At 48.4% G+C, this 23451-nt stretch overlaps 1 protein-coding gene and 2 pseudogenes across 1 annotated transcript; 1 reads left to right on the top strand and 2 right to left on the bottom strand.

Annotated features, from left to right (window-relative positions):
* Window positions 1–921: 921 nt before the first annotated feature.
* LOC123105662 (actin-depolymerizing factor 3) lies at window positions 922–1924 on the bottom strand. Its single transcript, XM_044527770.1, has 3 exons — window positions 1775–1924; window positions 1382–1671; window positions 922–1282 (listed from the first exon to the last, which is right to left on the bottom strand). Exons 1-3 carry the CDS (start codon window positions 1775–1777, stop codon window positions 1132–1134), a joined length of 444 nt encoding a protein of 147 aa, XP_044383705.1. The 5' UTR covers window positions 1778–1924; the 3' UTR covers window positions 922–1131.
* Window positions 1925–4762: 2838 nt separating this feature from the next.
* Window positions 4763–9617, bottom strand: LOC123105661 (disease resistance protein RGA4-like; annotated as a pseudogene).
* Window positions 9272–14983, top strand: LOC123101722 (disease resistance protein RGA5-like; annotated as a pseudogene).
* The last annotated feature ends 8468 nt before the right edge of the window (window positions 14984–23451 follow it).

Raw genomic sequence — 23451 nt, 5'->3', positions numbered from 1 at the left:
ACTAAACAAAGACAACCTTGCCCGTCGCAATTGGCAAAGAAGTAAGAAGTGTAACTTTTTTACTCACGATGAGACGATCAAACACCAATTTTTCCAGTGCAAACTTGCGCGTTCTATATGATCAATCATTCAAATAACGTTCAATTTATATCCGCCCACAAGTGTTGCCAATATTTTTGTCATTGGTTGGACGGTATTTCAAATAGGATCAAGATGTTATTGAGGATGGGAACGTCCAATTTATATCCGCCCACAAGTGTTGTCAATATTTTTGGTCATAATTTATATCCGCCCACAAGTGTTGCTAATATTTTTTGTCATTGGTTGGACGATATTTCAAGTAGGGTCAAAACGTTATTAAGGATGGGAGCGTATGCCTTATTGTGGTCGCTTTGACTATGTAGAAATATTTTGGTTTTTAATAACATAAACTTTTTTGCTTTGTAGGTTATTTTCCACTGTACGCACTCGCTTCATATGTAGTCTAGGCTACAACGGACGGAGTACCAACCGCTGTTTAAGATGGTGTATACGCAGTTGGAGCGAGTGACCAAAAAGATTTTTACCTAACATAGGTGATAGCATAGTCTCCGGATCAGCCCACTACTTTCTTCGACATAGGCAAAGTATTACTGTTGTTGATATGTAGGCAGAGTATTACTGTTGTTGATATGTAGGTTTCTCGTTTATTTTTATTTTCCGGATCAGCCCACCACCTTTTTCGACATAGACACAATGTTGGTCCTATATGACTCTACTGTTGCCGATATGTCGGTTTCTCGTTTTCTTTTTTTTAGATTTTTGATGTTTGGCTGTGTGCATCTTGATTATACAGAGGTCGGATTTATTTATCATATTTTGTATCTGCTTGATGCTACATTTTAAGTTAATAAAAGCACCTTTTATCGGAAAAAATTACGTGTTTCACTTGAGGATAGAGTCAATTATTTGCACACCACATAGTACAATGGAAAATCATCATCATTCTCTTGGGGTCGACGACACGATCCAGTTGGAAGCACACAACACAATCGAAAAGGGCAAAGATACATGCACAGCACAAAACTAGCACGCACGTAACGTGCACGCGTGAACCGTCAATCATACACACTGGAGGGATTGCTTGATTGGTTAGGTGGCGTGGTCCTTGAGGATGTCGAGGGTGAGCTCGCTGGGGTCGGTGGCCTGCACGTCGATCTGCGTGCCGTCCAGCTCCTTCTCGAACCCCTCGTTGGAGCTGGCGTAGATCATCTTGCTCTTCACCTCCGCACTCGCCGGCGACCTTCATCAATAATCACACATATGTCATCATCGTGCGGCTCACGTACGTAGTTGCATGATTTGAAGTACTCCTATTTAAGCGTAGCACAGGAGTACGTACCAGGAGATGAAGAATATCTTGCTGCGGGGCGCCTCCCCGTCGGCGCCTTTGGCGGTGGCGTCGCCGACGGTGAAGTCGAGGTCGTAGACGGCGTAGCAGCAGTCGTCGGCGGGGAGCGCCGCGGCGAGGTCGTCGAAGCCGGCGTCGCGGCCGCCCACCTTGTCCACCACCACCCGCTGCACGGCATCGTCCATCTTGTACACCACGAACCGGTGCGCCCGCCCCGCCCGCAGCTCCTGGAACGCCCTCACGCACTCCTCGCTCACCGCCACGCCCGACACCGCGTTCGCCTGCAATGTTCACGCGCAACCAAAAATCCACCAAAGTTATCGACAAATCCACGACGAACTAATTGAGCGTGAACTGATTAAGATTAAGAAGAAGAGGGAGTACCATTTTCTGTCTGGAGATTGAACCTTAAATCTGTGTGATGATGCTGCAGCGAAGAACTGCTAGTAGTAGGAGTATTTCGCAGTGGTTTTTTGTTGTTATTTCAGCGTGGTGTCGCCTGGTGCTTAAATAAGATGATTGTGTGTCGTGTCCAATGTGAGCGAGGTGAACACGTGTGGGCGCTGTGGTGTCGCTCTCCGTCGGGCGGACTGTTCTCGACATGGCGATGTGGCAGCGGGAAGAAGAAGAATTGGAGTGACTCACGCCCAAGAATCGAAGCTTGGAAAGGTCGTCTCGACTGATGGTGGCCAGATCCGCTTGCGTGGTCGGTCAGCAGATTGAGGGCGCGCCCTTTCCATCAGCATTATATCTAGCTTGATTCGCGAAGATCAGCTCAGCAGTTCGATTGTGCTTCATCCGCAGTGACGTGCATATTTCGGTTAGTACGCCTGTCAATCACGGTGGAAGGTTCGTTTTGCGTATCCAGGTGAGTAGAACTAGAATTGATCTGCGAATTCCTGTGGTGCCATTCAAGTTGACCATTGCATGTAACCCTTTAGCCTCATTCGGTTTGGAGGAAAGCAAAATGTAGGAATTTAGAGTAGTATAGAAATTTGATAAGATGGCAAGTGCCATCCTAAAGAATTGTCTTGCCTCGTTTCTACGCATAAAATGAGCTTTGAGTGGATGTGTAGATTCATCCAAAAACAAAGGAAATGAATAGTATTCCTATGAAATCCCCGTACACATTTTCTCCAAACCAAATGCATCTATAGAAAATTTTCTTGTGAAATCCTTATTCCTACGTTTTTCCTATAGAAATCCTTCAAACCGAATGAGGCCTTAAGTTTTTTGTTTTCTCCATTCATGCAAAGCCCACGACCAAGAGGGATGATAGTTCCACTACAGTATACTGGATAATGGAAAGGCCCTAATGGAAACGGGTAAAAAGATTATCGATTCACCGCACACAGCCAAGACACAGCTCACATCACGTTTCGAAGAACCAAGAAAGCTCGAGAGGAAAAAATCTCGGATGCTCTCTCTGCAGAAGGCCTTGTGCTTCGTCAGAGCATCTACACATCATAACAGGTTGCCTCTCGTTTTGTTGCCTCCATAACCGTCAGAGCATCCGAATAACATTGATCATCCAACGTAAAACTAGCAACTACATAAATTAACATACTTAGCCGTAAACGGTAAACAGACATAAGTCGGACATAATTATCATACTATCAGTTATCCGACATCCAAAGGATCACAGACAATACTAATAGATATTACAAAGAACTAAATAAAACGGATATATGGAAAAGGGCGGAGAAAATCACCATTTTCTCACCACGCCTTTCCCTTTGCGGTCACCAGTGCGGTTGTACCCCTCAGTGTAGGCATTCATGACCAAAGGGACGCCGTCGAACAAGTTAGAGTCGTTGGAGAAGGAGATGTCGTTGGCCATCCACCAGACCGCGCGCTCCTGCGCCTTCACCTTGGCTGCCGCCTTCACATAGCCTTGCGCCCCGATTGCTCGATGGCGAACCGAAGCACTATAGCGTTTTTGTAGGTAGCCGCCACACGTTAGTCTCTGCTATCGTGAGTGAGCGTCCGAGCACCGTCGCGACGAGCTGGTTCTCCGAATTCACCTGTGTGTGCGGCCACCGCCTCTCCTCCACCCACTGCCGCTCGTGGTGTGCGGTCCGCGCCTCGGTTTGCGGGAAAAAGGAAGTTCAGACGGATGTGGGACTCCGTTGGATGGCTTGCGGGGTCCAAATCACACGGCCCGTACAGATGTGGAAGGTTTGAGAGTCGCGTTACAGCTGCCCTTAAGCTTCTTTATTTTCTTCAATCATTCATTCATGCAAATCCCGTGGCAAGGGATGATAGCTCTTTCTACTCCCTCCGCTTCATAATTTATTGTGTATAATTTTTTTGAAAAGTCAAACTTTAATCAAGTTTATAGAGAAAATTATGTATATCTACTATACCGAAAACATAAAATATGAAACTACATCTTATGATGAATCTAATGATATATGTTTAGCATTCTAAATGTAAATATTTTTCTCCATAAACTTGCTCAAAGTTGGTGAGGTTTGGCTTAAAAAAAATTATATGCTACGTTATGGAATGGAGGGAGTAGGTAATGGAAACGGGTAAAAAGATTATCGGTTCGCCGCAAAGCCAAGACCAAGACACAGCTTCACATGACGTTTCGAAGAACCAAAAATGTGGAGAGAAAGAAAGTCCCTCTGCAGAAGGCCTTGTACTTCGTCAGGGTCTTGCGCTGCCACGTGCTGAAGCAACGCGCCAACGGACTGAAAGGATGGTTGGTGATGGTGAGTGAACCTGAGGCACAGACATGAAGAGACGCCTGGAACAGTGTCTGTCAGCACCTCCGTCCGTCCAAGCACCAAGTTACTTTTTTTTTGAGACAAAGCACCAACTTACTGAAGTAGAGTGCCAAGCAGGCTCCAGGCCTCCAGCAAGAGCAAGTCAAGGCCCAGAAGGAAGCCCAGCCCAGCCCACGCTTCGCTGGGAACAGAATTGGGTCGGAACACAGAAAAAAAAAGGGCATTTCCTCAAAAAAAAAAAGCAAAAAAGGGCAAAGGAGGGAGCAGAGTGAAGGCACACAGAGGGATCGATCAGGCTGGCTCTTCCTTCCCCAATTCCTCTTGCAGACCTGCAGAATGAACGGTCACTTGAATCCTGTAACAAGGTTGTGACTGAATCCGAGTGAACCTAGGACGCATTTGGTTCCGCCGCAGCTCCCGAACGGAACTGAACTAGTAGATCATACCATAATCATTCTCTGGCTGTAACTGGCTACAATATCCAGGTGATCTCGTGATTGAAGAAACCATAAGTGTTACACCATGGCAGTTTTCAACAACTGCTCCCATGCAGCCCCAGATTTTACTAAGAAGATTGTGATTGATGTCTGAACACTGTTCATGTGAACTGCTGCTCTGGTTAAGAGCTCTACACGCCAAGTTTGAACACTTCATTCGTTGCATTTGCATCCCTGATGTGAACAGAGGCAGACGGCTATTCCATTGTACAAACTCAATCTGTTGAATCAAATTGATGAACTCTCTATGGTAGGAAACTAGGAATCGGCAACTCCTCTACATAATGTACCTGTATGGCAGGATTTGTTTACTTCGTTCTTGACATTGTGTGTAACCCTCTAAACTTCATTGAAAAGTTAACAGGATTTGCTTGTAACTTGCTAACGATCATCACGAAGAAGCTGCGTCATCTTCATCTCAATCTACTCACTACCGGCAGCCACACCGCACAGGAGAAGACCGCACATTTGGCCACCCTGTGGCCACGCCTCCCGACGGTCGTGCAGCACACACATCATCGATCAGTGAATGGTTGCAACAGGTTTGCACTGCAGACAGTAAAAAAAAAAGGGCTAATTTCATTATATCTGGGAGTACAAGTTGAAGACTAATAGGCAGGAGGAAATGGAAACAAAACTAACCGTGTTCCATGAGGCTGATTCAGTGCATCAGGATCTTGGCCGTGCACAACCAAAGATGCCACCCATGATGGAGGCGGTGAATTTTCTCCCAATAGGTTTGGTCTGATTTGCAATTTCCGCTGTTGCTTGGCACGGCGGAGAGCCTCTAGGTGAGGAGTTAGCATGGTGGATAAACAAAACGCTGGGTCTATTAGGATGGTTCTTTGCAGCTGTTTGCCACCCATCCTTTATCGACTCTTGTACTCCAGAATGGAGCGTGACTTCTTTTAGCCTTGCCATGCGTGTGATGTCGACGCCAGGAAGATTACCTAGAGCTGCACAAAGCATATGAAGTGACACAAGGTAGGGCATAGCTTCATCTTGGATTGTTATGTCCTCCATACTTTGCTCGCCCACAAGGCATAACCCCTTCAGGCTTCGGAAATGCTCCGGTTTTATGACCAAGTGCCCAAGCTTATCTTCTACCAGTTTAAGACACTTAAGTGTCATTCTAAGTTCAGACAGGCCATCTAGGATTGTGTCCCCGCTCAGATTAGTTCTTGAGAGGCACAACTCCTCGATGTAGTTCAGCTTTGCCTTGAACTGAGGGAGTCGCATCAGCTTTCCGCGCAATTTGAGCGAGGTAAGACGGCCTGTAGCTTGCAGAGAATCCATGAATTGTTCTGAGCATTCTGTTGGGCATCCTTGGAGGTCGATAGATAAGGAACGGTCAACTCTTGTCATATCCAGGCCTCCGCAAATGAATTTCTCCGTGGCCCCTAAAACACAAACTAGTTTCATCACATCTGCAGTGGAATCGCACCATATTTTCACCTTCCTCAACTTCCCCATGCGACTCATCAGCTGCGCAAACCCTTCGTTTTTGTCAGTGACAAATCCAGAAAGCCTCTGCAATTCACTATCTTCTGACAAGAGCTTCTCTAGCTTCTTATGTGTGCAGTCACCTTCAAGTAACTGAAACTTTCCAAGGAGGTGTTTCAACCCGGGGAGGTGGAGGACTTCAATTGGCAACATCACTACCTGGGTTCTCCTCATGTCAAGAGTCTCCAACCATTTTAGCTTCGCTATTTTCCTTGGAACCTTGTCAATACTGTCTCCGAGGCTCAGATATTTGAGCAGCAACAGGTCACATATTTTGCCAACATGTTCTGCTTTCACATCAGCACATTCTTTGAGGTCCAAAACCCGCAGTAGCTTATACTCGGCATAATTCAAATTAGCTTGATGCCTGGTCACATTTGTATCATCAGGGAATACTGCCAGAGTATGGAGACGAGATAACTCCTTTGGCAAATTCAGTGGCCCATTTGCCGCACCATTAAGATGGAGGGAAAGCCGGCGAATCTCTTTGCCCGGCAGATTCTTCTCTGTTGTCTGGCCGCCACACAACATGGTGATGAAATTCTGTGACTTGGATTTGCTGGAAATGGAGTTGAGCATTATCCCAGAAGTTTGGCATTTCTTCACATTTCCATAGGTCCTCACTTGAATGGGCTGAATGATGTTGCGGCTGATGAGGCTCTCCAAATTCTTGACCGCAACATCCTGGGAAAAATTCTCTGTTTCAGGCTGAGGAAACACAAGCCCTTCAGCCAGCCATCTCCTTATCAGGGGATTCCTCCTGACAGGATGATCGCGTGGGAACATGCAGAAATACAGCAATAAGTCCTGGACAACGGGGCTGGATAGGATCTCGTTGTTGCTGCGGTGCATTCTTGCCAGTGTGTCATCACGAAGATGGAGGCAGGCCTCCACAAATCCACTCTCTGTCAGCTCCCCAATGAAAACCTGGCTTGTGCTATCCATAGCAAGTGATGAACCATTGCCACATTTGCAGCATGTCGCTGCTGGTAGTTGAATGGTCGTCGTCATGATAATTCTGCCGCCCATTCCATCAGCCCAAGAGAATGCAGATAGTACGTCGTACAACTCATGTGTATTCACGCCATCAATCACAATCAAATACCTACAAGATATATAATGAATGAGTCAGTTGGGAAAATGAAAATGAAAATCACAATCAAATACCTACAAGTTTAACCTACAGTCCTAGACCACATTCCATCAATCTATTTTTATCAGAATCGACGTAGGTTGTTTTAGAGCTTAAATTTTCCTCACTCCACAGTTCCGCTTTGTTCCTACGATGAACCAGTTGAGGTCTACAGGTTATCTACAAGCTCTTCAAAACATATTTGCCCTCTGCAATAGCTTTATCTACTTTTAGCATTTCATTTCTCACAAGAATATATTCAGGGGGTGTTGCCCTACAGTCCATTGTGACAAAAAAAGAGGATATTCCAACTGAATCATGTTTTCAACAAGTTCACAACAATAACACTGTTAAAGGCAGCCCTAGAATGCTGGCTATGGCACTAATAATAGGCGGTAATATATTTTTCATGAAGAAATCTACTTTTCTATAGGTGAATAATACTAATTTTTGTGATAACATTGATGTTATGAAATAACAAAATGATGATAAAGTCCCTAGCACAGTACAACAAATATAATTGAAGTAGATTTTGATAAGAGAACAATAACAAAAAGAAAGATGAACTGCAGAAGTGCAGATTACAAGGTTAGTGTGAATGAATGTGCAATTACATACCACCTAGCACCAAAAGATTCTTAGTCACTCCACGCACAGATAGAGGGTGCAACTTATAGATCGAAACAAGCTATGAAAAGACAAAAGTTGAGTAAGATTTCTTTCATGTCCAAGCGTCATTCTTACATATTTCATTATAAGCTGATGTGGTATGTTTTACAAAATGAATAGTCGCGTCAACATTTTGATTTGTAGAGAAGATGCAATAATGAATGATTAGAGAACAAAGATATACTGAATAATTTCTATAAGGGCATTTGTGTCCACCACATCGCATAACTCAAGATTGTTTTATGCAATCTGCCACTAACTGACCATGTATCTTTTTCTTTTATTTTTTGCAAGCATATGGATAAATGCAATAGAAAGCACCACCTTATCATGACTACGTACATGTTATCTTCCACTGCATATTTCATCTATACTATTAACAATCTACTATTTCCCCGCAGCAATGGGCCGATACTAGTTAAGGCAGAGGCTGTATAATCACCTTCCGGTCTTGAGTAGTCCGGCGAGCAGGTGGTCACTCGCGGCATGTTCGGCGCCGTCTCCGTTGACTTGTGGTATGATTCTGGAGCTGGAGGCAGTCGCACCATGATTCTTGGTAATACTGATTAACAAGCAGTTGGTCATGTATTTTCTGAAGAAGCTTGAGCACACTCATGCCCGGTGATGCACGAACCCAGGCGTGCAGAGGGAACTGGCTGCGCACATCCCTGTCACTGTAAACCTTGTGGGCAAGGTGAGTCATACCTACTCCACTGAAGCCGGCGACAGAGATGACCTTGAGATTCCCCTCCGATTGGCTCCGCGCAAGCAGGCCAAGAAGTTGCTCTTCCGGATCCTGATCAGTGCCCCCAGCTGCAGCGGGGGGATCAGGTGCGGCGGCGCCGGCGATGCTGATGCAGTTCTGTAGCTGCTCGAGAGTCTCCTTTGACCTCTTCTTCAGTTTGCAGATCTTCCCGACGAAACTGATTCTGCTCATCTTCCCGACCTGGAAGCGGTCGATGCAGTCTTCCATGTCGTCGGCCAAGCGCCTGAGATCTCGGACCCAGAGGTCCGTGATGGATCTGCCGCCACTCGAGCGGCCAATGATTTCTTGGATCGACTGGAGGTCGCGCCGGATGAACCCGGCGTCCACCTCCATGCTGTCCAGCTGCTTCCTTTTGCCATCTATCACCGACAGGAGCTTCGGCAGGAGCTTCACTATCGGGCCGACGGCCGCCGCAACCTCCATCGCTCTCCTGGTAGCTAGTCTTCTCCCTCCCTCTCCCCCTCCGAGCTTTGGATTCCTTTTGAGATACTACGTGCCCCCCCTCCCCGAGCTACTAGTACAGTGACAGTGCAGCCTGCAACACCACAGCGAAATAAATTCGCAACAGTATCCGAGGCAATAATGGCGTCGAGTTTTCCCCTGTACAAGTTAGCAGAGGTCCCACTGCTCATCGAGTTGTGTTGTTTCCCCACGCCGACCACTGGAGAAGTTGGTGCTCGCCTCGTCGGGATCGAGATCTTCCAGGGTAATGCTGGTTTCCTCCCCTCGAATTTTCTCGTGCTTTCCGATCTTCTCATCCATGGCAACAATCGATTAGCTTGTGCAGGTGCGGGTGAGAACCGGTGAAGATGGAGGACGAGCCTGATCCTGCTTCGCCTGAGGCGAACATGGAGGATCTCATCACGGCTTCGCTCGGCCCCATGGGCCGCCTCCTCCGGCGACTCCATTCTTTCGAGGCTTCTGAACACCTTCTGAACACCCTAGCTTCAAGCCCAAGTGGTGGACCAAGGAAGTCCGGGAACTTGCTTACGACACAGAGGACTTCTTCGAAGAGGTTATGCAGTCCCGTGGCGGTGGCGGTGGCGGCGACGGCGCCGTTGTTCGCAGAAGCGATTGTCTTTGTACCATCTTTACGGGAAAGCAGCGCCAGCTCCAGATTGCAGATGATTTCTCACAATTAATGGCTCGTGTGGATGATGCCACAGAAAGATGGCAAAGTTTGCTGCTTGTTCCGGAGACAGCTATCAAACCTGACCGTGTGCAAGCCGGTATTAGTTACCGCATGCCTGAACTGCCCCTCGACCTGCCGGTGTCAACTCTGCCCAACTCCGGCGTCCAGGTGGACACTGCCGGCCATAACATAATTGGTGTCGAGGAATCCATGGACAGGCTTGTTAGCTTGATGGCTTTCGGCGATGCCAACCAAAAACAACTGAAGGTGGCACCTATATTTGGATCTGCAGGTGTTGGAAAAACAAAGATTGCCAGAACAATATATCATCAGTATGGAGGGGAATTCCAGTGCCGGGCTTTTGTACGGGTGTCCCGAAATCCCGATATGAGGAGGCTTCTCACCTGCATCCTCTCACAAATTAAGGCACCAGGGACTCATGCTTTTTCTGATGCGCATGACCTTATTGACAGTATCGTCAAACATCTTCAAGGGAAAAGGTATATTTCCATGTTGTTCTGATTTTTTTTTCTATGTTTAGGCCAGGGCTGTTTGGATTGCTGGAAATGCATACTCAAAATGTGTTTGCTTACATACAGCCCCTACACAAGTTCACTGATACCAAAGCACAAAAGTTATTAATGAGAATGACCAAATCTGTAAATGTCATTTGAATCTCATTGCCCTACCTTATCACGCGAATAGTTCCCAATTTTCTCATGCCAACCTATCAAAATGGAATTAGAGCCAAGCTTTATTCAAAAAGAATTATTGCAGTCATGCTTCCATGAGGGAATTCATGCTCAATATCTCTTGATTTGATGAGGACTTCACATCGTGTGCTATATGGGTGCCTCAACACATGTGTGTCCCAGGCAAAGAAAATCATTACCGGCTGGCCACAATAATGTATAGGGAATTAGGGATGAGGAACATTCACATATTAGAATACCACAAGATTGATTCGATCTGTGTGTTAGTTTTATCAACATCCATGGATTTAAAATGACTCAGTGATTCAGATGTGAATAGAAGGAACAAATCGAGGCAGTTAAACAAATGCAGATTTTCGATGGGATCAAAATTCAAACAGAGGCTGTAATTATTTGTCATAAGGTAGGCAAAACCAGAATAAATAATTAGTACACATTTGCCCTCTTTCATTAAGAACTGTTTTTGCTTTTTACTGAAGCAAAACTCATCTTGTTTCTGCGGGATTTTCAGCTGTTCAGGCATTTGGATTGCGGGGAAATCAATGAAATGGGAATAGTAAATTATCTAAAGGAATTTTTTCCTTATTAATGTCCGATCTATATATTTCGTATAGAAAAAAAAATGTCTCTAATAGAAACTCTAGGTGGTTATTTGGATTGTGTGGTTTGTTATGGATTTTGCTAGAATGTGCTTTCTGATAAGATTTAACAAAACATACGTAATTCGTAAGTTTTATTAACAGATATTTAACCCATTATCCAGTTAGGACACGATGTCTTGGAAACTTTGCTTGGCTAAACTGGACTTTAGTAACTATCTTATTGTGGTTTTATGGAAAACAGGTAAAAAAGTGCTTTACGTATGAAAAGAATTCGAATTTGTCTTTTTTTTTCTTGTAAAGTTTACGTTCCATCATATGTATCATGAAGTTCCAAAGCTATCAATGTTCTAACATGACTATATCTATGAGTTTGACATTCTTCTGAGATGCTCACATGCTCAAACCCTAAACTCATGGACCCACCCTTTCATGTAAATTGTCCATTTTTTTGTCGAAAAGTATGTAATTGTCCACTCTCTTCGGAAAAAAAGGAGATAAGTCTGATTTTTTTGGCATAAACACCAGCACTCACTCTTTTCTTAGTTTTATGTATTCTCGTTCCAGATAAATCAAGTTTTGTATGGATTGTGTTTCTTCACATATTTCTTTTGTGAAGCTTTACCAAGTATATTCGGTATGACTTGCAGATACCTCATTGTAGTCGATGATTTATGGACATCAGCAGCATGGGATATTATTAGCCGTGCTTTTCCATATGATGATTGTTGCAGCAGAATACTGACAACCACACAAGTTGAGGATGTAGCATTAGCATGTTCTGGTTACGAGTCAGAGTACATATTTAAGATGGGACCTCTTAATGATGGTGAATCTCGAAAATTATTCTTCAATAATGTTTTTGGTTCTGAAGGTGAAGGTGCTTGCCCTAAAGAGTTGGAAGTAGTTGCAGATAGGATTATCAGGAAATGTGGTGGTTTACCGTTATCAACTGTAAATATAGCAAGCCTGTTGCTACCAAGCAAGTGGAACCCTGCAATGGAGCAATGGGAGGCGGTAGAAAGTTCTCTACCCTCCACTTTGAGGACAGATCCTACATCCCAAGGGATGAAAGATGTCCTAATCCTTATTTACAATAGGCTTCCACTTCATTTGAAGACATGCTTGCTCTACCTTAGTATGTATCCAGAGGGCCACACTATTAGGAAGGATGATTTGGTGAAGCAATGGGTAGCTGAAAGTTTGACCGGTGAGACTGAGTATGGTTACTTTGGTGAGCTTGTCAGAAGAGGTATGATCCAACCTGTAGAAACGAGCTATGATGGGGAGGTGTTGTCATGTACACTAAACCATATGGTACTGGATCTTATCAGGTGCAAATCCATTGAGGATAATTTCATCATTGCTGTGAACTATTTTGAACCAAACCTACGGATTCCTGACAAGGTTCGTCGATTGTCCATCCAGTTCGGAGGTGCAAAAACTGCAAAGATACCGGAAAGCGTCAGAATGTCCCGAGTTCGATCACTTCTGTTTTGTGGACCCTCCAGATGTGTACCTTCCATTCCGGATTATGGCCTTCTCCGAGTTCTGATTCTTCATATTTGGGCTGATCAAGACCAGATGAGTTTTGACCTCACTAGAATCGATGAACTATTCCGACTGAGATATCTTATGATTGAATGCAAGAGAACACAAAATATGAGTACAAAGGGGAAGATGGGAATAGAGAACCTGTTGACGGGTACGAATTTTTCCTCCCTTTGATGATCAAATTGATTAGTCAATCTATGTTTCTCCTGTGATGCTAAACTGTTGCCGTAATCAGGGGATTTTCTATCACTATCTATACGGCAGAGGAGAGATCCTCTCCTGTGTTGCCTCGGACAAGCCCTGACCAGCAATGCTGCCAGACACTCCTCTGTGCATGGGCCAGGGCCAGGCGCACCTTGAAAGTCAGATGGACCACCTTCAAAGCCGCCTACAAAGCCCGTGATGATCTCCTCTGGTGGCATAATCTTGCACAATGCAACGCCGGAGAGCTCTCCATGGCCTATGTCCAGGCTAATCATCTGATGGAGGACCATTGTCGCGTAGAGTCATCTCCTACCCTCGGCACCTTCGTCGGTATATTTGATGGTCACGGTGGCCCCGAAGTCGCCCGCTTCACTGCTGAGCATCTCTTCCCTAATCTCCAACCCAAAGCCACGTGTCGCAAGCAGGCTGTGACAGCTGAAACCATCAGGATGGCATTCCTGGACACAGATGAAAGCTTCATTGCTCTTGTGGAGAAACAATGGGCAGTCACGCCTAACCTTGCCGCCGTCGGGTCATGCTGCCTCGTCGGCGTCGTGCACCAGCGGACTCTCTTCGTCGCCAACCTTGGGAACTCCCGAGCTGTTCTCGGAAAAGTTGATCTCAACGGGGGGATTTGCCCAGTGCAGCTGTCCACTGAACATGTTGCCTCTGATGAGAATGTCAGGCAGGAGCTCAGGGCTCAGCACCCCGATGATCCACATATTGTGGTGCTTAAGCATGATCACTGGAGAGTGAAAGGCATCCAACAGGTCGTTCTTATCCTAATGTTTGGTTTTCTGTCGCAGTATGTGCATTCATGTTCAGTGCTTACGCAGTGGATGATGCAGGTGTCGAGAACAATAGGTGACGCATACTTGAAACACCAGCGGTTTAACAGGGAACCACTCCATAGTAGGTTCAGGCTTAGGGAACCATTCAGCCGGCCTATATTGAGTGCTGAACCATCTATCATCTCATACAGTCTTAAACCAAGCGACCGTTTCATCATATTTGCATCCGATGGCCTGTGGGAGTTCTTGAGTAATGAGGAAGCCATCGAGATTTTCACAAAAATGAGCGTAGTGTAAGCCTCCACACTTGTCTATTTCCTCTCATTCAGCTTGTTTATGTAATAATGCTCCTTGGCTTTCACGTGTTGCCTAAGATGATCTTTTAATCAACCAATTTGCGAAATCTCTATGGCCATACCATTTACCATCAAGTACATCTATTAAATCTGTATGCCTTCAAACCTTTTTATGCAAACCTATTGTTACAGTAGGGAAGTTTTGCTTTGCATTAGAAAACTAGGAGCGCATGGGAAATTGTTATTAACTCTTTCCTAACTTCATCCAAGCCATGGAAGTAGTTATCTGCATGCAAAATGTGTACTGGGCTATTGTAGGTACAAAGAACGAACACGGGTTTGTTACTAGTTAGAGTTCCTAGGGATTCCTGCCGTATGCATTTCTGTTCTTGATAATCTTGATTTGTGTAATGCTATGCGTGAAGCCGCCAAGTAAAGTTATGAAGATACGGTTGACAATTTGATATGCTTTTTTGACCAAGCTGTAGTCCATGTAATGTGAACCATAAATTTGATTCACTTGGTATACCTGCAAGGATAGTTTTTGTGTTTTCTGAGAGAAAAACAATATATTTATTATGACTGGCATGCCTTTTCCTTTTTATTCAGGGAATTGCAAGAAGGCTTATAGAAGCAGCTGTACAGGGAGCGGCGCGGAAACGTAAGATGCGTTACTCAGATCTCAAGAAGATCGAGAGGGGCGTTCGCAGGCATTTCCATGATGATATAACCGTGGTTGTCTTGTTTATAGACCATGGCCTATCAGTGACAGATCATTCACAAGAAAGTCCGGTCCTTTCCATTAGTGTACCTTCGGGCATCGGCGATCTAGCCAGGTCGTAACGTTGGTTTTACTGTGCTCACCCGTCAAACTATGTGTGATGATTACTGATTCACAACTTTGATGCTGCTGTGCTCGTCTGTCAAACTATGTAGGATGATGTCTAATCCCAGCCTTGAAAACCTCTTTCTCCGAAGAATGTGGCTTTAACACATCTTTTTTCTTCTGCAGAACGCTGGGCTATGTCGTTGGTACTGCGATGTGTGTCGCTGCTTGTTCTGAACTAGTACTTGCGTGGATACAAAAAACACGACTTGTTCTTGATCATTCTTACGTGTGTAATCCAGTTAACGGCCAATTCGAAAGGGGACAGCTAGTACAGGCTATCCTAACAAAAGGTGGTCTTCGCCTGCCAACGGCTCTGGTGATGACGCCGTCCTGGGCTCCATGGTGACCTCCATCTTGCCGTCCTTCTAGTCTTGGTCTCGTTGCACCAATATGAATATCTTTGCTTGATGCCTCAGTACTTCGCGCATGCGCTTGCCCCCTTAGCACCAGAAAGGAAACAAGGACGCTGCGCGCACTGGCGCCCGCCTGGCCTCGATCGTCATGGCTCACGTCACGAGGACCTCGCGAGGTTTGCCTTGCCTTGATCTTTCCGCCCCTCGTGAGCCTGCCTGGCGAGGCCGCTCCTGAGGAGGTCTTGCGTTGTCCGCCTCGCGAGGCTTGGTCCCTCGCGAGGGTCTTGAATGCCTTGTCGACGAAGATGGGCCGTACAGACCTGCCAGGCCAGCCACGTCGTGGGCCGCAGGCAGGCAAGTCTGGGGACCCCCGTTCCCAGAACGCCGACAGTAGCCCCCGAGCCTAAGGCGCGCTCGGGCTTGGCTTCGAGGCGAAGCCAAAAGGTCAAGCGTGGAGCACCGCGGGCCCCAAAAGCCTGCGGCCTCGGTTGAGGCGTGGCGGTTGATTGGACCTGGGCGTCTCCGCTTCCCCACGCTGCCTCGGCAACTGCCCGACTTGACAAAAAGGCTGGCTCAGACAGTGCTTACCTTCATTGCTTCTTCCTCGCCTTGCTCCAAATCCCCTTTCTCGCTCCTTGCTGCCGAAACCTCTAGATCTGCTCCAACATCGCTCTGCATCCGCGACCAATGGCGCCGTGCAAGGTCAAGTCCTCCTCGGCGCCACTCTGGTTCGAGCCAGCCCTTGATGCGCCCAATGTCACAAAGAAGAACCTAGCCACTACGCGCTTGCTGGCGGCGGGGAAGAGCAACGAGAGGGGGAAGACGGAGCTCCGGCTTGCCTCCGACGAGCCGGAGCCTGAGGGAAGCACCTTCTTCCCTTTCTTCACGAGCAGCATCGCCGCCGGGTTGGTTCCCCCCTTTTCCGATTTCTTTTTTGAGGTCCTTAACCACTTCGGGGTTGCAGGTGCTGCATCTCCATCCCAACTCCATTCTCCTCTTGTCTATCTTCGCCTATTATTGCGAGGCGTACCTGGGCGTGATGCTGTCCGTGGCACTGCTGCACCACTTCTTCTTCCTCCGCCTCACCGACGGCCACATCTCCGGGTGCACCAACTTCATCGCGGCCGGCCAGGCCAACTCTATCTCGAACACCGGGAAGAGGGTTGACAACATCAGGGCCAAATGGGTCATGATGAGTGCCAAGTGCATCCATCCACGCTTGGAACTGCCGAGGAAGGTGCCCAGTCTGACAAGGGGTGGTCTCGTGTAGAGCTCGCCGACGAGCGGGCTTCGTCGGTGTTGGAGCAGATGAAAATCGATTTGAAGCCGGGCAATGCGAAGGCGGCCAAGGTGACGGGGGCCATGCTCCTGAAGGAATTCTTGACGCTGCATGTTGCTCCACTTCAGGCGCGCGCGCCCTTTGTGGATTCTTGGAGATGAAGAAGACAAGGTTCGTCTGAGCCCGGTGGCCTTGCCTGATGACGAGTTGACTGTAGTTCTGCCCCTCTTGGTTGGGGATAACCAAGAGTACCCGCCGAGCGCCTTTGTTCCTTTGTTCCATCGCAAGGACTGGGAGAAATTTGTTGCCTCCAGGCCGACCTTCGACGCGCGCGGGCTGGTACTGCCGGCGCTCGCTGGGGCCTCTGCGGCGCCGAAGCCGGTGGAGGTGTCTTCCGATGAGTCCCGCGGGGAGGAAGAGAGGGAGGAGGACTCGGAGGAGACTCCCGAGAGGATGTGGGAGAACTCCCGCTTGAGCAAGGCCGACATCCTCCGCGCTCTACCAGACGATGCCGAGGTCGACGCCCGCCAGGAGGTGAGGGAGCTGCCCCTCATCCCGACAAGGGGTATATCATCGCTGGTCTCTCGAGATGCCGCCTCCGACTTGGTACCTCCTGGGGCTGGCTCCGGTCCTTCTGCTGCGCCGTCTTCTACCCCGGGAGCCCGTGTGCCCATTCCTCAGGCCCCGACGCTTTCGGGTTTCAGGCTTACCAAGCTGAAGGTGGACTATGTCGCAGTGGATCAGTAAGTGCTTCGAGCTTCGTCTTGTTCCTACTTGTACTTGCTATTTTCTGACATTTGCCTTTGGTTTGATCAGGCTGGTGTCTTTAGCGAAGAAGAGGAAGGGGGATGCCGCGGTCGTGCCCCCCTCTTCGTAGAAGAGAGGCAACAACACCCGCACCTCCCCAGCCCGGTCGCCCTTGCGAGGCCAAGAGGAGCATCGGCATGATGAACCAGCCTCCGTGGCCCCACTGGCTCCGGAAGTGCCAGCACCCGGCTCTGCTGATGAGGTCCCAAAGGGTCCGGAGCCCTCGATCTTCCAGGTTCTGGTAACGACGTCGCCTCCTTCTTTTGCTGCGCCTCTGGCCCCAAATTCTTCCGCTCCCTTCGTATCCTTGGAGCGTGTCTTCTCGGGGATGGCCAAGCTGCAGGAAGACCTCCTGGGTGTGGACCCACACCTAGTGGCCGGGCACCTGGAGCTGGCCTCGGGCTGGCTTCACTCCGACTCGGCCATTCGAGTGTCGCTGAGCCAGGCCACTGCGGCCTCCGAGAAGGAGAAGCAGGCCGCCGCTAGAGCTGCGGTCGATCATGAGGTGGCGCAGAAGGACGCCGAGGCCGCCCGTGACCGCTGCCGAGAGCTAGAGGGCGAGCTGAAGAGGCTGCACGACGAGCGCGCAAAGGAAGCACGCGACCACGAAGCGAAGGGGAAGGAGATGAAGGCTTGGGAGGATGCCATCAAGGGCCGCGACGCCGAGCTGGGGAAGCTGACGAAGGTGCAGGTCACGGAGCGTAGCCGACTGGAGGAACTAGAGCAGAAGGCGAAGACGAGGGAGGCCGAGCTCGACGCCAAGGTGAAGGTGTTGGCCAAAGACCGCGAGGCCTTCTCGCTTCTTGAGAAGAGGTCCAGCGCGACGCTGAAGTCATTGTACGAGAAGGGCCCGGAGAAGCCGCTGACCACCGACGAGGATGGCCTTGCTCAGCTGCTTCCCCACTTGGTGAAGGCGCTTGAGGAAGTCGTGGAGGGCATCGGTCCCATGGCCGAGGCAGAGGCTCGTGTCCTTTCTTCAGCTGCGCTGACGCGTGTCTTCAGCCATCTGTACCTTCGCGACCCCAATGCTCGTCTCGACGAGCTGCTGGAGCCTGTGGCTGATGAACGTTGTGCGGCCGCTGCCGCAGCCATGAAAGGTCAGGTGGAGGCCCTGCTGAAGAAGTTCTGCGGCTTCATCCTCGCTCCCTCGACCGGCGATGCCACCGATGCTGCAGATGGCGGTGTCCAGGGGTGACCTGCGGCTGCTTTCCTGTTTTATTCCTGCAATATGCATCAGGCCTCGTGGAGGCGTTAAACTTTCATTTGATATTGTGAGAACAATATGTCTTGTAATATTTGCTTCGAGATTTTGCGATTTTCTTCCTATTTGCTTTGTGTGCTGCGTCGGCAGAGCCCGTCCCCGTGCATACCTCAACCGTCGTTGGGCCGACCGGAGACCAGGACGGGCCAAGGAGTGAGGGGCTACGTGACCAGTTAGGCTCCTGAGTCGCGATGCTCAGGAATCCCCCTTGAAGAGCAAACAGCTTACAGGGAGAGTACGCGAGGATAGGTTAATGTTCTACGTCGGCAGAGCCCGGCCCCGCACATACCTCAACCGCTGTTGGACCGACCGGAGACCAGGACGGACCAAGGTGTGAGGGGCTACGTGACCAGTTAGGCTCATGAGTCGCGATGCTTAGGAGTCCCCCTTGAAGCGCAAATATTCTCTATAAATTTGCTCTCGCCGAGACCCGGCTCGGGAGGGGCGTGCGACGACCAGGTTCAGGAGACCTGGCTGGGTGGTGTACACTTGGGCGTGACCCGAGTGCAGCCCCCGTGCCCAGCCCCCTCGCGCGGCTTTCCCGAGGGGAGGCGTTGCGGTGAGGCCGGACATTGAGCTCTGTGGCTCCCTGAGGTTGGTACGACAGTGAAGCCGCCCTCAGTTGTTTATCACCAGCGTGGAGCATTGTGCTTCCGCTTGTGCACGGGCATAGCCGCTCCTCGGCAGTGTCGACGGCCAGCGCGGAGCATGGTGCTTCCACTTGTGCGTGGGAGGGGGGCTCCCTCTGCGGAGATCCCCCGGGGCGTGTACAACCCCGTCGTGACACGTGGCTTGCACGGCAGGGCTAGACGAGGTGTATCTGGGCACTCGTGAGCCAGCGCGGGACTCACGGGGCCCCACCTCAAGGCGGGTTGCGCCTGGTCTTGGTTCTTGTTTGTTGTGCTTGTCCTGCGAGGTGGTCAGACAACCTGCGCTGAACGAATCTCCTGAGGTTATCACGTGAGAAAGCCAAGCACCAACGGCCCCCAGGAGGTGACATAAACGGGGCCGGCCCGCCAGACAGAGCTCAGCCGTTAGATTTATCGACGCTACAGGGACGGACCCGAGCACAGACGCCATGTTCAATTTACTCACGCGAAGGGTCCTGAAGAAAGAAGGCCGGCGCGCGGTCCCCATGATGGGTGGCGATCGAGCAAGTAGTAATCATAGGTAGATCAAACATGAGAGTAGCTGGCTTAAATAAGTGCATGGGAGATACATGCCACTGGGTCAGGCCCGAGCGGCTTGGGGATGATGCAGCCCGAGGAGCGCTCCCAACAAGGTAAGCTAAAAACATAAAAAAGGGATACATGCCACAGGGACGAACCCACGCGACCTGGGAATGATGCAGCCTGAGGGGCGCTCCCAGCTGAATGAACTTGGAAAACGTCACCTGGTTATGTTGACGAAGGAGAGTTGGGGCAGCTGAAGGTGTGCAGCGAAGGGGTTGCTCCTCACGAGCCACAGGGGCCCTGAGCCTCAGGAGGCTCTGGGGGCTCAGGTGGTTCCTTGAGGACCGTCTCATCTCCATCAGGACGGCGTGGTGCCTGGCCTCCTGAGCCATTAGAACGCGCCACGAGTTGCGCTTGTTGGGTTTCGTAGTAATTTCAAAAAAATTCCTACGCACACGCAAGATCATGTGATGCATAGCAACAAGAGGGGAGAGTGTTGTCTACGTACCCAATGCAGACCGACTGCGGAAGCGGTGACACGACGTAGAGGAAGTAGTCATACGTCTTCATGATCCAACCGATCAAGCACCGAAACTACGGCACCTCCGAGTTCGAGCACACGTTCAGCTCGATGACGATCCCCGGAATCCGATCCAGCAAAGTGTCGGGGAAGAGTTCCGTCAGCACGACGGCATGGTGACGATCTTGATGCACTACAGCAGCAGGGCTTCGCCTAAACTCCGCTACAGTATTATCGAGGAATATGGTGGCTGGGGGCACCGCACACGGCTAAGGAATAGATCACGTGGATCAACTTGTGTGTTCTAGGGTGCCTCTACCTCAGTATATAAAGGACCAAAGGGGGGAGGCTGGCCGGCCACAAGGGGTGCGACAGGAGAGTCCTACTCCCTCTGGGAGTAGGATTCCCCCCCCAATCCTAGTTGGAATAGGATTCGCGGAGGGGGAAAAGAGAGAGAGGGGGCCGGCCACCTCTCCTAGTCCTAATAGGACTAGGGGAAGGGGAAGGCGCACAGCCCATGTAGGGCTGCCTCTTCTCTTTTCCACTAAGGCCCATCATGGACCATTTAGCTCCCGGGGGGTTCCGGTAACCTTCCCGGTACTCCGGTAAAATCCCGATTTCACCCGGAACACTTCCGATATCCAAACATAGGCTTCCAATATATCAATCTTTACGTCTCGACCATTTCGAGACTCCTCGTCATGTCCGTGATCACATCCGGGACTCCGAACAACCTTCGGTACATCAAAATGCATAAACTCATAATATAACTGTCATCGTAACCTTAAGCGTGCGGACCCTACGGGTTCGAGAACAATGTAGACATGACCGAGACACGTCTCTGGTCAATAACCAATAGCGGGACCTGGATGCCCATATTGGCTCCTACATATTCTACGAAGATCTTTATCGGTCAGACCGCATAACAACATACGTTGTTCCCTTTGTCATCGGTATGTTACTTGCCCGAGATTCGATCGTCGGTATCCAATACCTAGTTCAATCTCGTTACCGGCAAGTCTCTTTACTCGTTCCGTAATACATCATCTCACAACTAACATATTAGTTGTAATGCTTGCAAGGCTTATGTGATGTGCATTACCGAGAGGGCCCAGAGATACCTCTCCGACAATCGGAGTGACAAATCCTAATCTCGAAATACGCCAACCCAACATGTACCTTTGGAGACACCTGTAGTACTCCTTTATAATCACCCAGTTACGTTGTGACGTTTGGTAGTACCCAAAGTGTTCCTCCGGTAAACGGGAGTTGCATAATCTCATAGTTATAGGAACATGTATAAGTCATGAAGAAAGCAATAGCAACATACTAAACGATCGGGTGCTAAGCTAATGGAATGGGTCATGTCAATCAGATCATTCAACTAATGATGTGACCTCGTTAATCAAATAACAACTCATTGTTCATGGTTAGGAAACATAACCATCTTTGATTAACGAGCTAGTCAAGTAGAGGCATACTAGTGACACTTTGTTTGTCTATGTATTCACACATGTATTATGTTTCCGGTTAATACAATTCTAGCATGAATAATAAACATTTATCATGATTATAAGGAAATAAATAATAACTTTATTATTGCCTCTAGGGCATATTTCCTTCAGTCTCCCACTTGCACTAGAGTCAATAATCTAGATTACACTGTAATGATTCTAACACCCATGGAGCCTTGGTGCTGATCATGTTTTGCTCGTGGAAGAGGCTTAGTCAACGGGTCTGCAACATTCAGATCCGTATGTATCTTGCAAATCTCTATGTCTCCCACCTGGACTAGATCCCGGATGGAGTTGAAGCGTCTCTTGATGTGCTTGGTCCTTTTGTGAAATCTGGATTCCTTTGCCAAGGCAATTGCACCAGTATTGTCACAAAAGATTTTCATTGGACCCGATGCACTAGGTATGACACCTAGATCGGATATGAACTCCTTCATCCAGACTCCTTCGTTCGCTGCTTCCGAAGCAGCTATGTACTCCGCTTCACATGTAGATCCCGCTACGACGCTTTGTTTAGAACTGCACCAACTGACAGCTCCACCGTTTAATGTAAACACGTATCCGGTTTGCGATTTAGAATCGTCCGGATCAGTGTCAAAGCTTGCATCAACGTAACCTTTTACGGTGAGCTCTTTGTCACCTCCATATACGAGAAACATATCCTTAGTCCTTTTCAGGTATTTCAGGATGTTCTTGACCGCTGTCCAGTGATCCACTCCTGGATTACTTTGGTACCTCCCTGCTAAACTTATAGCAAGGCACACATCAGGTCTGGTACACAGCATTGCATACATGATAGAGCCTATGGCTGAAGCATAGGGAACATCTTTCATTTTCTCTCTATCTTCTGCAGTGGTCGGGCATTGAGTCTTACTCAACTTCACACCTTGTAACACAGGCAAGAACCCTTTCTTTGCTTGATCCATTTTGAACTTTTTCAAAATTTTGTCAAGGTATGTGCTGTGTGAAAGTCCAATTAAGCGTCTTGATCTATCTCTATAGATCTTAATGCCTAATATGTAAGCAGCTTCACCGAGGTCTTTCATTGAAAAACTCTTATTCAAGTATCCCTTTATGCTATCCAGAAATTCTATATCATTTCCAATTAGCAATATGTCATCCACATATAATATCAGAAATGCTACAGAGCTCCCACTCACTTTCTTGTAAATACAGGCTTCTCCGAAAGTCTGTATAAAACCAAATGCTTTGATCACCCTATCAAAGCGTTTATTCCAACTCCGAGAGGCTTGCACCAGTCCATAAATGGATCGCTGGAGCTTGCACACTTTGTTAGCTCCCTTTGGATCGACAAAACCTTCCGGTTGCATCATATACAACTCTTCTTCCAGAAATCCATTCAGGAATGCAGTTTTGACATCCATCTGCCAAATTTCATAATCATAAAATGCGGCAATCGCTAACATGATTCGGACAGACTTAAGCATCGCTACGGGTGAGAAGGTCTCATCGTAGTCAATCCCTTGAACTTGCCAAAAACCTTTTGCGACAAGTCGAGCTTTGTAGACAGTAACATTACCATCAGCGTCAGTCTTCTTCTTGAAGATCCATTTATTCTCAATTGCTTGCCGATCATCGGGCAAGTCAACCAAAGTCCATACTTTGTTCTCATACATGGATCCCATCTCAGATTTCATGGCTTCAAGCCACTTTGCGG

Source organism: Triticum aestivum, chromosome 5A, assembly GCF_018294505.1.
Source record: "Triticum aestivum cultivar Chinese Spring chromosome 5A, IWGSC CS RefSeq v2.1, whole genome shotgun sequence".
Taxonomy (NCBI): domain Eukaryota; kingdom Viridiplantae; phylum Streptophyta; class Magnoliopsida; order Poales; family Poaceae; genus Triticum; species Triticum aestivum.
The sequence above is the reverse complement of the archived record's forward strand: the minus strand, read 5'-3'. Positions and strand labels throughout refer to the sequence as shown.

Excerpts from the sequence above, each read along its gene's own strand:
- LOC123105662 (XM_044527770.1), bottom strand. Across the intron at positions 1,283-1,381 it reads AAGATATTCTTCATCTCCTG|GTCGCCGGCGAGTGCGGAGG; the intron begins GTACGTACTCCT and ends TTATTGATGAAG.